The sequence below is a fragment of the Primulina tabacum genome, chromosome 5 (assembly GCF_025594145.1).
Source record: "Primulina tabacum isolate GXHZ01 chromosome 5, ASM2559414v2, whole genome shotgun sequence".
NCBI classification, from domain to species: Eukaryota; Viridiplantae; Streptophyta; class Magnoliopsida; order Lamiales; family Gesneriaceae; genus Primulina; species Primulina tabacum.
The window spans coordinates 3,453,673-3,465,257 of NC_134554.1; the positions used below are offsets into that span (position 1 = coordinate 3,453,673).

Here is an 11,585-nt window from a genome sequence, read left to right on the forward strand (position 1 = left end):
TGTCATGGTAATTAGGAACATGGCCTAACGGACGAATCTAGTGCGAGACAAGCGGATATTCGTTTCTCACTGTTGAGTGGGACAATTATGTAATTTAATTAATGATGCGAGTGGTGAAAATATTTAATTTTATTTTAACAAGACCTTAGTTCAAATTCGATTTGGAATTTAAATTTGATATGTCATATATTTAGTTGTTTCAAAAAGAAAAAAAATGCTATAAATTGATATACTGAGTCATATATAAAACTATGTTTTACGTTATATTTGATTGACATACAAATAATTTTTTTTGGTTAATTCGTAATTCTTCTAACATATATGTATGAAGTGCTAAATATATTTTACATATTCATTAATTCTGCAAGATCATAAAACAAATTAAAATTCAATATTTATAATTATAAATATGAAATAATCTCATAATTAATATTTTCAGATATACACGAAGCATATAAATTATTATTAATACATTATCATCCACAACTAACAGTTGGGCCGACCCATTAACAAATCAAACTAATTTTCAATATGACCGGCCCAATTTAAATTTTACAACACACCCTAAAGCCCTGCCCAAAAAGTTTGGTCCCCAAATGATGCCTTCTAAATATTTTCGGGTATCAAAAACTGTGTTTTTTTTTTCTTTTAAGTTTGTTATTTTTTACATTTAATTAATAAAATAATAAATTTGATTGATTATATTATGTTTTATTAAAAATAAATAAATTCCCTCTACCATATCATACAAACATATTATACGGATTTATATTATCAACCTCTCTTTCTTCATTTCTCTTACTGAAATTGGTGTTGCTACTCGCTAGGGTTTAGGATTCTACTCTGCTCGTTATCTCCAGCGAAGAAGACTCTTTCCCACTCCAGTTGAAATCTTAGATTCGAATGCGAATTTGAAGGATTTCTGAGAAGGGGCAACTCAGGTGTTTCCTTTGTCTGCGGTGCATTGTAGTGCCGTTTCAGGGTCTAATTGAATCGATCTGTGAAGTTATGGATTCAAATTCGGTGCCATTGCCATCTCCTAACAGAGATGCGTCGCCGTTGGCCTCTGTAGCGGAGAACGACAGTGTTTTGTCTGTTGCCGCGGGTCTTGCGAAGGAAGCTGCTTTACTCTTTCAGGCTGGCAAGTACGTTGATTGTTTGAGGATTTTGAATCAGTTGTCGCAGAAGAAGGAGCGCGATCCGAAGGTGGATAATCTTGTATTTTAGTTCAAGGAAATTTAGATTCTATAATTTCGATTCTTTGAGTTCTTTTTACTGGTATCACTACGATTATCAGGATAGCACATTCTCTGGCGTAAATGGAAGAGAATTTTAGCTCGTGATGAGTTGAGATGTGTCTTTTGTTTTTTCTTTTTCGTCTCTGTTGCTTTTGCTGATGATTTCAAATTTTCGAGCTTTTCATTGGATTGGTCATTGGTGTCGTTTATTTTGAGATACCGATGCCATATTTGAGATTCACGTTGTGGTAACCCATGGCCATGGGTAATTTCAGGCTAGACTGTTTGTGGTTTCACGGCGAATTATCTGATTAAGTTGTACTGTTGTTGTTCCTCATGTTTTTTTTTTGTGTCATATTTTATGGGTCAATATGTGGATATAGGTTAAATACATTAAGAACTTTTCTTGTATGAGTACAAAGGTATGAGGTGTTTGGTGTTTTTCTTGATTAATCTTTCGTTAGAAAGTTGAACTGTTTCTTGTAATTTTTTACTTCTCCCGGTTCTGGAAATGGCAATCGAGTTCTGGTTTTGTCTGCTGTTTTGTTGAACCATCACGTTTTAGGCATCAAATAAAGTGGGGGAACTGAGTGACACTTTCTGAAGCCATGATCTTATAGAACTATTTTCTTTTCCTTCTGTTCCCACATCTTTGTTCTTTCTTTTAATTTGGCTCACCTGAGCTTGCCACAAGTGCTTAATTTTGCTATAAAATGACTTAGGCTGACGATTTGTTCTATTTTTGGTTTATTTTTCTCATTGGTAATATAATAATGATTAGTGACCTGGCGTCATTCCTTTTTTCCCCTCACAATCAATAATTAAATTTATTAGTAGGAAGATCTGGGAAGGCCAAAGACTCGGGAGTAATGGAAATTATAATATAGATTAAGATCTCCATTTTCCATCAACTCTGTTTTACATCAATTTCTATTGGCTTTACCAGCTTGTTGCCTTTGCCTAGTTTTAGATATGAATGTACTTTTGTATCTTGGTATTTCTCATAGTCCAAGTGCCATATTAAATGGAGAATGTGGCACTTCTCAACAAAATATTTCCTTCTTTTTCTTCCCTTAGGAAAACAAACATGTAAAGTGAAGGGGTGGAGCACAAAAATTTCTGTTAGACCTTAAGCAAGATCCTGCATGTTCATTACCGAAAGGATTATGCTAGAAAAAGGATCGTGTTGTAACATATAAAGCAATGGTTGGTTATTTATTTATCATTGTCCACACCTTTATACAACGAAGAATAGGTCGGGAAGGAGGGTTTATCGAATATATGAGAATCAGAGTTAAAACTTTAGGATGTTTTGCCTCAAGGTTGAATCTGAAAGTTTTAGTTCTCAAGGCAGAATATTAATGAGGTCCATTTTATATGAGTACAGCGGCCCAGCTAGGTTTTATTCCTTAAGGCACATATTAATGATCTTTTCTTTCAGCAGTTCACTCAATCATTTTTATTTAGGTTTCTTACTCTATTTTGTGGCCTAACCCTAATGGGCTACCGATATAGAAGTAGAAAACTAGGATATAGTTTATTTTTAATCATTTTCTGCTGAAGTGGTGAATTGGAAGTTTGAAACTTGCTTTCGAGATCCATTAACATTATTTTCTGAAATATTGTTAGAAAGCCTTGAAGAGATTCCAAGTCTTCATTTAGTATCCTGGAGCGATTCCAAGTGTGTTGTCTTGTTTGATTTTCTCTTATTTTTTAATCATCTCAGTTGTTTGAATGCTTGCTCTTTTTGAGGACATTCTTCTTCTGGGTTTTGTCTTTCGTCAATTTCTTCCTCAATTGCACAAGCATATTGAGACAATACTGTGTGAGGCCTATATATTTGTGATAAGTCAAACAAGTTATGCTTATTAAAATATTAAAAAGCATGCATAGTGATTTAGCTTGGATTGAGATTTAAATTTTCAAAGGAAATAGTGAAAGGAACATGAAAATGAAATTTTTAATGCATGATTTACTTGACCAGTCTCAGTAAGTTATTGAACGGCCAAGTTGAATAAAAATAATTTCCTTGAATTTACACCAGAACTATTGGTCATCAAGTCTGTTTCAATTGGTGGTTTCAAAAAATTAAAACTACTGATTCATTTTAGTTTATGTGAGCAGATTGTGTCAGGGTGAATTTTTTGTAAAATTAATGCTTCATCTGTTATCTCATATGCAGTTTCTGTCTTATTGATGTATCTTTTCTTTATTTATTTTTCCCATTTTAGATTCATCATAATATAGCAGTTGTGGAGAACATTCAAGATGGTTGTTCATATCCTAAAAGGCTTCTTCAAGCACTTGAAAACATCAAGGTTTGTACTTAGATGGTACTTTTCCATTCTCTTTCTTTATGTAGGGACTTTATTCATCTCTCTATGTACACATCTTTCCAATTGAATGTGATTTTATGACGATTACATGGAATGATAGGTACCTGAGAAATAAATATTATGTGTGCGTGCTTTCAGTCTTCGTTTATCGTTTTTTAGCCGATAGGACGAAGAAGAGAAGGCAGTCTTTTTGTTATGAAAAACGTTCATCTTTGCCAATTAATCATGAGCTTTGCATGCAACCTCCTCAGATTGTTACCATCACCTTTTATTTTTTGGTCTAGGTAATAATAAGTCATTTGTAATGCAGTTATCAGTTGTAAAATTTTCTACGTTACCCTTTGTACTTAGTATGAAAGTATTCCAACATAGTACAATGTTGGTTTCACTTATTACACTGGGTTTCCTTTTTCCCTTGATCTAGAAACAAAATGAAGAGCTTGCTTGTGCTTCTAGAGAACACCTAGAGGTTGGCCGGCACACCGGAAGCAAAGATACAACTGCTAGCATGAGGGGAATCAATAATGTGGTGCATCAAGTTTCTGGTTCCCCTGTTGTTCGCGGTGATGAATTTGATACCTCTGTGGCAATGTTCAACATAGTATGTTTCATGTAGTTTGGCACTATTAATATCGTGATTTGGTGCTGATTTTTTTACCCTTCTTATCCCCTGTTTGCATTTATGATTCTCATTGCAGGCAGTTGTTTGGTTCCATCTTCATGAGTACCCAAAATCATTCTCGTGTTTGGATACTTTATATCAGAACATTGAACCGATTGACGAGGTAAGCAAGTATTATGTATTACGTGTTACAATGTTTCTTGTTTGTGAATTCTGATTAAACCAACTGGCTAGCTGTCACTATTATATAGGGGACCGCACTTCGTATTTGTCTTTTGTTGCTGGATGTTGCATTACTTTCTCGGCATGCATCAAGATCTGCTGTAAGTACAATCTATCTCAGAATGGATGTGGTATTCTCAAGCAGAGGTTATTTTACTTGCTTTTGTCTAAATATGATCAATATTATCATCCCTTTAGTTCCAATAGTTCTTTCTCGAGGAATAGATAGTGTTATCATTTTTACCTAAAAAACATTTGGTTTGATGTATTCTGCATTAAACTGCAAGTGGCCAACTGTTTCCCCATGTCTTACCTGCATGGATTTGCATGTATTCTTTGCATGGCTCTTATAATGGGGAGTCATGGTAGACACAAAGATTCACAATTTTTCTTGTGATAATCTGTTTCCCCTTGTCTTACCTGCATGGATTTGCATGTATTCTTTGCATGGCTCTTATAATGGGGAGTCATGGTAGACACAAAGATTCACAAATTTTCTTGTGATAATAATAGTATTTAAATAGTTAAATGCAAAATTTCGATATTATATATCAAGATTAAAGTTTATGTTGACCAGAGGATCTTATTCCATGCTTCGAAAAAAATGCTAAAAGACCTGCTAGGTCCACACGTAAATGTCCTTTAAATTTATTAATCAACTTTGTTTCTTATTGGAAAAAAAAACAATTTAGATTTTATGATTTCTCCCGGAACCTGCAGTAAATATATCGGTTGAATCAGGATAGCTTCTACTTGTCATTTATAAGTTTTGATTATTTGCACAATTACATAGGTACGGATTTCATATTGTTGACGTAAACTCCTAAAACGTGGTAATCGGCTAAAGTTATCCTTGTGAGGGTATGGTATATGGCTTAGAAGTCTTAGAAGATGAAACTATTTAGGGTAGAATGTGTCTTCGCTTCGACAGCTTGAGCCTTTCATTCTAATTAGAATTAACACTTGCTTTTGCTCTTCTCCAGTGCAGTTTTTGTATGAATTGGTATATGAGATATCTTCTACTCTTTCTGATGTGTTCTTTTCTTAAGAATTCTTTTAAAAACTGTAATTCGAATGATGAGGACTAGTTGTAGTCATAGTGTGATAAGTTTAGTCACTGTTAAGGTGTATCGCCAGTTATTTGTCATAACTCCATGTCATAAGATTTACTACTGTTTACTTGTTTAACTCTTTATCCTGTCTTTTAGACGTGGGTCAAATAAGAATTATTATTTCAGGACGTGATAAGCTATGTTGAGAAGGTTTTCTGTGTCAGTAGCTTGACCAATCAAGTAGATAACGGCCTCTCTGCACAGCAACAACCTATGCAAGCATTGAAATCTGCTTCAATTCCCAGCAACTCAACCATTTCTGACGCTTTTCATTCCGATTCTGCTGACACTTCAAATGCATCGGAGAATTCTTTGATTGGCACGTTATCAGAGGAAGCACTTGAAGATGAATCACTGCAGTTGTTATCTTCCCTTGACATTAGTGGCCGAAACCTTCAAAAACCTGGCATCCCATCTTCCAATGATCCTTTGAGGAGCCAAGCTGTTGAGTCCCTGCCAGCTATTGATTTAAGACTTAAGTTGTATCTTTACAAAGTTCGTTTCTTGCTTCTCACCCGGAACCTGAAGGCAGCCAAACGTGAAGTTAAGATGGCTATGAACATAGCTCGTGGCAAGGATTATCCCATGGCTCTCTATTTGAAGTCACAGCTCGAATATGCTCGTGGGAACCATCGCAAAGCAATCAAGCTTTTACTGGCATCAAGTAACCACTCAGAAACTGGAATATCTAGCATGTACTACAATAATCTTGGGTGCATCTATTATCGACTTGGGAAGCATCACACCTCAGGTTTATTCTTTTCTAAAGCCCTAAATAACAGCTTGCTCGTCAGGAAGGAAAAACCTCCAAAACTCGCAACTTTGTCTCAGGATAAATCCCTGCTGATAACCTATAATTGTGGTGTGTATTCCTTGGCATGTGGTAGACCTTTCCATGCTGCTCGCTGTTTCCAAACTGCCAGCTTAATTTTTTACAATCAACCTCTTTTGTGGTTACGGATTGCTGAGTGCTGTCTAATGGCCTCAGAAAAGGGATTGATAAAATCTAGCCCTTCCTCAAATGACAGATCTGATATTAGAGTTAATGTCATTGGAAAGGGGAAATGGAGGCAACTTGCGCTGGGTTATCGGGTTTCATCAGATGACCAACTTGAATTTATCGGAGAGGATGATTTGTTTCCAAGTGATGGCAGGCAGCCTGGTCTGTCATTGCCTCTTGCCCGGCAGTGTTTGGTCAACTCTGTGCATTTGTTTGATTCGATGGAGTCAAAAAGTTGTAGATGTGGTTCAGCTCCTAGTTCAGAGGAAAGTGAATCAATAGAAACATCAGAGCTGCTGAGTACAAATAACCAGAATACCACAGATGGCGATCCCAAGGCATCTAATTTGTCATCTGCCACAAGCCAGGTCAATTCAAATGGTGAAGTGAAAGAACAAAAAGTTGGAAACAATCTAATTACGTCATTGCAAAATTCTATTCCCGAATATGAAGACTTTTGTATGAAGGAGAACAGGATGATAAAGCAAGCAGTACTCGCAGATTTGGCATATGTAGAGCTGGGACTAGGAAATCCTTTGAAAGCCCTGTCAACAGCGAAGTCTCTGTTAAGACTCCCAGAGTGCTCAAGAATATACGTGTTCCTTGGGATTATGTATGTAGCTGAGGCATTATGCCTGCTAAATAAGCTGAAGGAAGCTGCTGACTATTTGAAGACATATGTGTCTGCTGGAAACAACGTGGAGCTTCCGTACAGCCAAGAGGACTGTGAAAAACAGACAATGGAAAAGGAGCTTGACAACGAGGACTCAAATGGTGGGTCAGGGGCTCCTAATGCTGGCTCTTCAGGAAGTGACTCCAAACTATTCGTGTTTGCCAGTCCTGAAGAGGCTCGTGGAATTTTTTGTGCGAATGTTGCTGTAAATTGTGCTTTGATGGGGGATTTTGAGCGAGCCCAACGCTTTGTGATGAAAGCTTTATCTGAAACACCCAACGCTACCCAGGCTATTGTTACGGCGATTTACGTGGATATAAAGTGCGGCAAAAGACAAGAAGCTCTTGCCAAATTGAAACAACATAGAGGAATTCGGTTCCTCCCTGGGGGTTTAAAATTGAACGGCTCTTCTTGATGCAGTGTTCTGTTGTTTTTATTGGTCACTCCAGCCTCTGACTCACTTTGTCTTGAATCATCCTCTTATATTCCTTAAAAGAGCCTTGGTTGTTACGTTGAGGACAAGTAAGGATAAGCACTGCATTAGCAGGTAAGTTGTCAATCCTTTTGAAATGAGAATTGTAACATAAAATTGTTCATCTGAAAGAATAATATTTTTATTTCCGATTCTTAGTTTTGTGGTAGTTTTTTAGAGACATGGCTTAATTTTGGTTACTAAAGATTCCCATATCTAGGTTTCGAGACTTAGTTTTGATTCAAATGTAGGCTTTGTCAGGATTCAATTGAATCATAGAGGGGGCATGGGTTCTTGAGAGTATTAAGCAAACACAAAAATCAATATACTCTTGTAGATGCCAGCATTTTAATGAGTATCTGTTTTTCAGCGTTAACATTTACATTTGCTTATTCATTGGCTTTTGCTTTAGTTGTTGCCGTGTTAAGGGGATGGATCATCGCTCATAGTCCATGGTCCTAACAAGGGTTTGTGAAGTAACAATCCAATTTATATTCTTTTTCTTTATCATATAAACCTAGGCCTTTTTCGTTTTCATAAAATAAAATAAATACCGAAGGCCGTTTCGTAATGGTGTTGCACATAATTAGAAGTTGCATTTTCCACTTTTTAAATAAATCTTAAAGAGTAAAGGAAATAAGCTCCATAATTAGATCACTAGTAGAGATGGTGTTGTTGATTAGGGTCTGGGACAAAAATTTTCTTCACTCTACAGAGATAATAACGCCTTCTAAACTAGGATGGCGCCACTCGGGCTTTATTGCCATTTAAAATTGTTATATATTTAATACCTTCAGCCATCACATTTAATTCGCATTTCATGAAATTAATTTTATTAGTTAAGAAATGACGTCGCATTAATTTTATAAGTATTTGGTTAAATCTATAAATTGAAGTAAAAAACAAATTCTTTATTTTATATAATAATTTTACACTTCTAGAGCCTCTGGGAGAAAGCTATACCAAAAAACTTATTGCTCTTCAATGAAAAGCGGAAGGCTATTCAACCATGCCTAATCTCACACTTCCATCCTGCAAAGATTGTTTATAAATTAAAATATTACAACATAGAAGTGCCCCTTTAACAATCACCTAAAAATATGTCATTCATATAAATATTATGCTTTCATTTGGCAATCATCTGGATACATGCAATGGGAAATTATATGTGAATATCAAACTATTTGTCACACCCAATCTGACCACGATATCTCAAGAACAATTGTGCAGCACCATAATGTGCTAATGCCCCCAACACAACAAGAACATGGAAGATTTGATGGCTATGCCCAGCAAGGTCGAAGAGCCCCGGCTTCCACCGCTCAGGAATCCGGCAAACATAAAACATCGTCCCTATCAAATACGATAAAGCCATGACAGATTCATAAGCCAATGTAACGTTACGGTGGGGATCTTCCCAATTCACAACGACAGCATGAACCGCCGGTATCAAACCAATCAATCCCATAGATACGAAAAGCATAGCTCGGAAAGAGCGGTATTTCCCAGTCGAAAAGGCCGGAGTGAGCAACGTGACGATGGTGCAAATCCCAACGATCGTGATACCGACCAGGTAAACGACTTGCCAATGCGGGGTGCATTGAAAGATGTAGTACATGGCGGGGAAATAGGACGTAATTATCATGACAGTTATACCGACATAATCCATCTGAAGCAGCAACAAGTTAAGGTGGCGTGAATGGCAACAGAAGAGATGGCAAACGCTACTTGAGAGGAGACAGAACATGGAACCGCTTAAGTACACATAAAATGGCCAGTTCGTGGTGGCCGCTTCGTGCGAGGTTGTGTCGATTTTCAAATGAGATTCTTGCTTCAGGTCGATCAATTTTGTCGGCCCCTGAAATGGGAAGTATTCGGATTCTCATTTTCGTCATTAAAAATTCAAAGAAAAGCTTGATGACTTGGGTACTTGAATGAGGGGAACTCACCAGGGAGAAATTCTTGGAGATGTTTGCTGATTGGTATTGCCTGTAAAAACAGAGCAAGACTCATTATTTCCTTGCTTTAAACGCTAGTTTGCATTTTTGTCTGAATCCAACTAATTAAATTTAGTTCACAAGCAACATATTTCACCACAAGAGAGTGCGTTTTCCTTTTATATATTAGGATGTAAAACTAGCCATGAAAAGAAATATCACATATTTTGAAAATACGTTTGGATTTTTTCACCTTTTTTTTTATTTATCTGGATATTTTATGCATTTTGGATTTTAGTAGGTGATAGGAGAGTGCGGAAGAATTTTTGTTGACATAAACAATATGTACACATGATGGCTTGTATTAAATTATAAGTCAACTTTTCAAAAAGCAAAAAAGTGGGTGACAGTTGACAGATCATAGTTAATTGTCCCTTTCTCTTATTGAATTGATTAATAACAGACAGCTAATAAGTAATAACTACTCTGGAGAAATTTCTCTTATGTGTCAAGTTGATTTAATTGCAAGAAATCGTTAATAAAATCATGGCCAGAAGGAAAGATAAATTTTCCAACTTTGAATATGAACACATTAGCCCAAATAGGACAAAAATTAATACATCAAAGTCTTAATATAAACAGAATTAATGTCCTTTCATCTTTTGATATTTCTAAACATTTTAATTCATGTACCAAAGTCTATTGAGTCATCCCTACCCGGTCCTCCTCCTGACTCACTCTCCGAACTTGTTGCAAGCAAAATATGCCTCAAAAATATATATGTCCAAAAAATTGAATTATTAATTTTTTTATGAACCACAAAAATGAATTATATTCAATTATTCATGTCCTGCCTTACTCATCTCCATTGCCTAAGTTCTCCTTTTGAACTAAAAATACATATGAGAAAATAAAAAAATAAAAAAGCAGAAAACTCTGAAATTTTTTTTGAAATTACCCAGCAAATACTGTGATGAAATCTGCAACCTGAGCCACGTCCTTTACATTTGCCACTGTCAATCCCAAGAACAACAAGAACCCGAGCAAATGCCTGCAAGAGAACAAATCAACGAATATGATTCCGAATCTCAACTTTATTTTAAGGTAAACCATATGTGTTTAACAAGAAAATGAAACAAACATGAAAATAAAACTTGACTCACGTCCACACATTCAATGTCTCATTATGCCACCGAAATACACTGAAAAAAGCCTGTTTCAGAGGCCAATCAGCCCTGTAATAATTCAATATGTATTCATTATCCTTCATATACTCCGGCAGCTCATGATAGGATAAAAGATGGTATTTTTTCCCTTCGAAATCTTTGCAACCAATCCTTAACTTGCTGAAGCTGTTGATCTTCTCCGGTGTGCAAAGTTTTCCATCTTTTTCTTGATCCATCCCTTTAACTAATTTCCTATTACGAACAGACCCTTTACTGCTACTTACCATAATATATAATTTCTTGAGCAGATATTATTCATGATTTGGAGAGGAAAATAGGAACCCTTTTCATATGAAAGACAGAAGAGAGAAGTGTGAACGGTATGGTAACCAAGCAACTGTACAAAAGAGCACTTATTAAGGAAGGCTCATACTTTGCCTTTGCTACAATTTAATGTTGCTCAGTTAGGTTTTGTGCACATTTGGTTAGGTTATCAATAACAACTCCATTTAATGCAGCAATTGGCATCCTGCATGATTTATTATTTTGCATTGACCACATATATATATTCACATTTTACACTAATTTGAGTAAAGTTAATGTGATATTCATCTATTGAATGTATAATTTTTTTTATGTTTCATAATATTTATTGATATTCACGTAACTGTGTAGGATGAGTATGCAACGTATCATAATATTATATATATAGCGTGATTTTTTTTAATAACAAATTATGTGGTTTCTGCAATTAATTTGTATATGTTTTGAGGGGGAAAAAGCATTTTTGTTCCACTTTGGATCTCA

General features: G+C 35.8%; 2 protein-coding genes across 2 annotated transcripts; one reads left to right on the forward strand and one right to left on the reverse strand.

The window, feature by feature from the left end:
* The first annotated feature begins 754 nt into the window (after positions 1-754).
* On the forward strand, positions 755-8,051 carry LOC142545569 (uncharacterized). The gene is made up of 6 exons (XM_075652822.1): positions 755-1,206; positions 3,470-3,556; positions 3,999-4,175; positions 4,273-4,359; positions 4,448-4,519; positions 5,657-8,051. The coding sequence occupies exons 1-6, from the start codon at positions 1,009-1,011 to the stop codon at positions 7,616-7,618; spliced, it is 2,583 nt and encodes an 860-aa protein (XP_075508937.1). The 5' UTR covers positions 755-1,008; the 3' UTR covers positions 7,619-8,051.
* A 514-nt stretch (positions 8,052-8,565) lies between these two features.
* On the reverse strand, positions 8,566-11,245 carry LOC142545570 (heptahelical transmembrane protein 1-like). The gene is made up of 4 exons (XM_075652823.1): positions 10,776-11,245; positions 10,571-10,663; positions 9,625-9,664; positions 8,566-9,533 (listed from the first exon to the last, which is right to left on the reverse strand). Exons 1-4 carry the CDS (start codon positions 11,063-11,065, stop codon positions 8,856-8,858), a joined length of 1,101 nt encoding a protein of 366 aa, XP_075508938.1. The 5' UTR covers positions 11,066-11,245; the 3' UTR covers positions 8,566-8,855.
* Between the last annotated feature and the right edge of the window lie 340 nt (positions 11,246-11,585).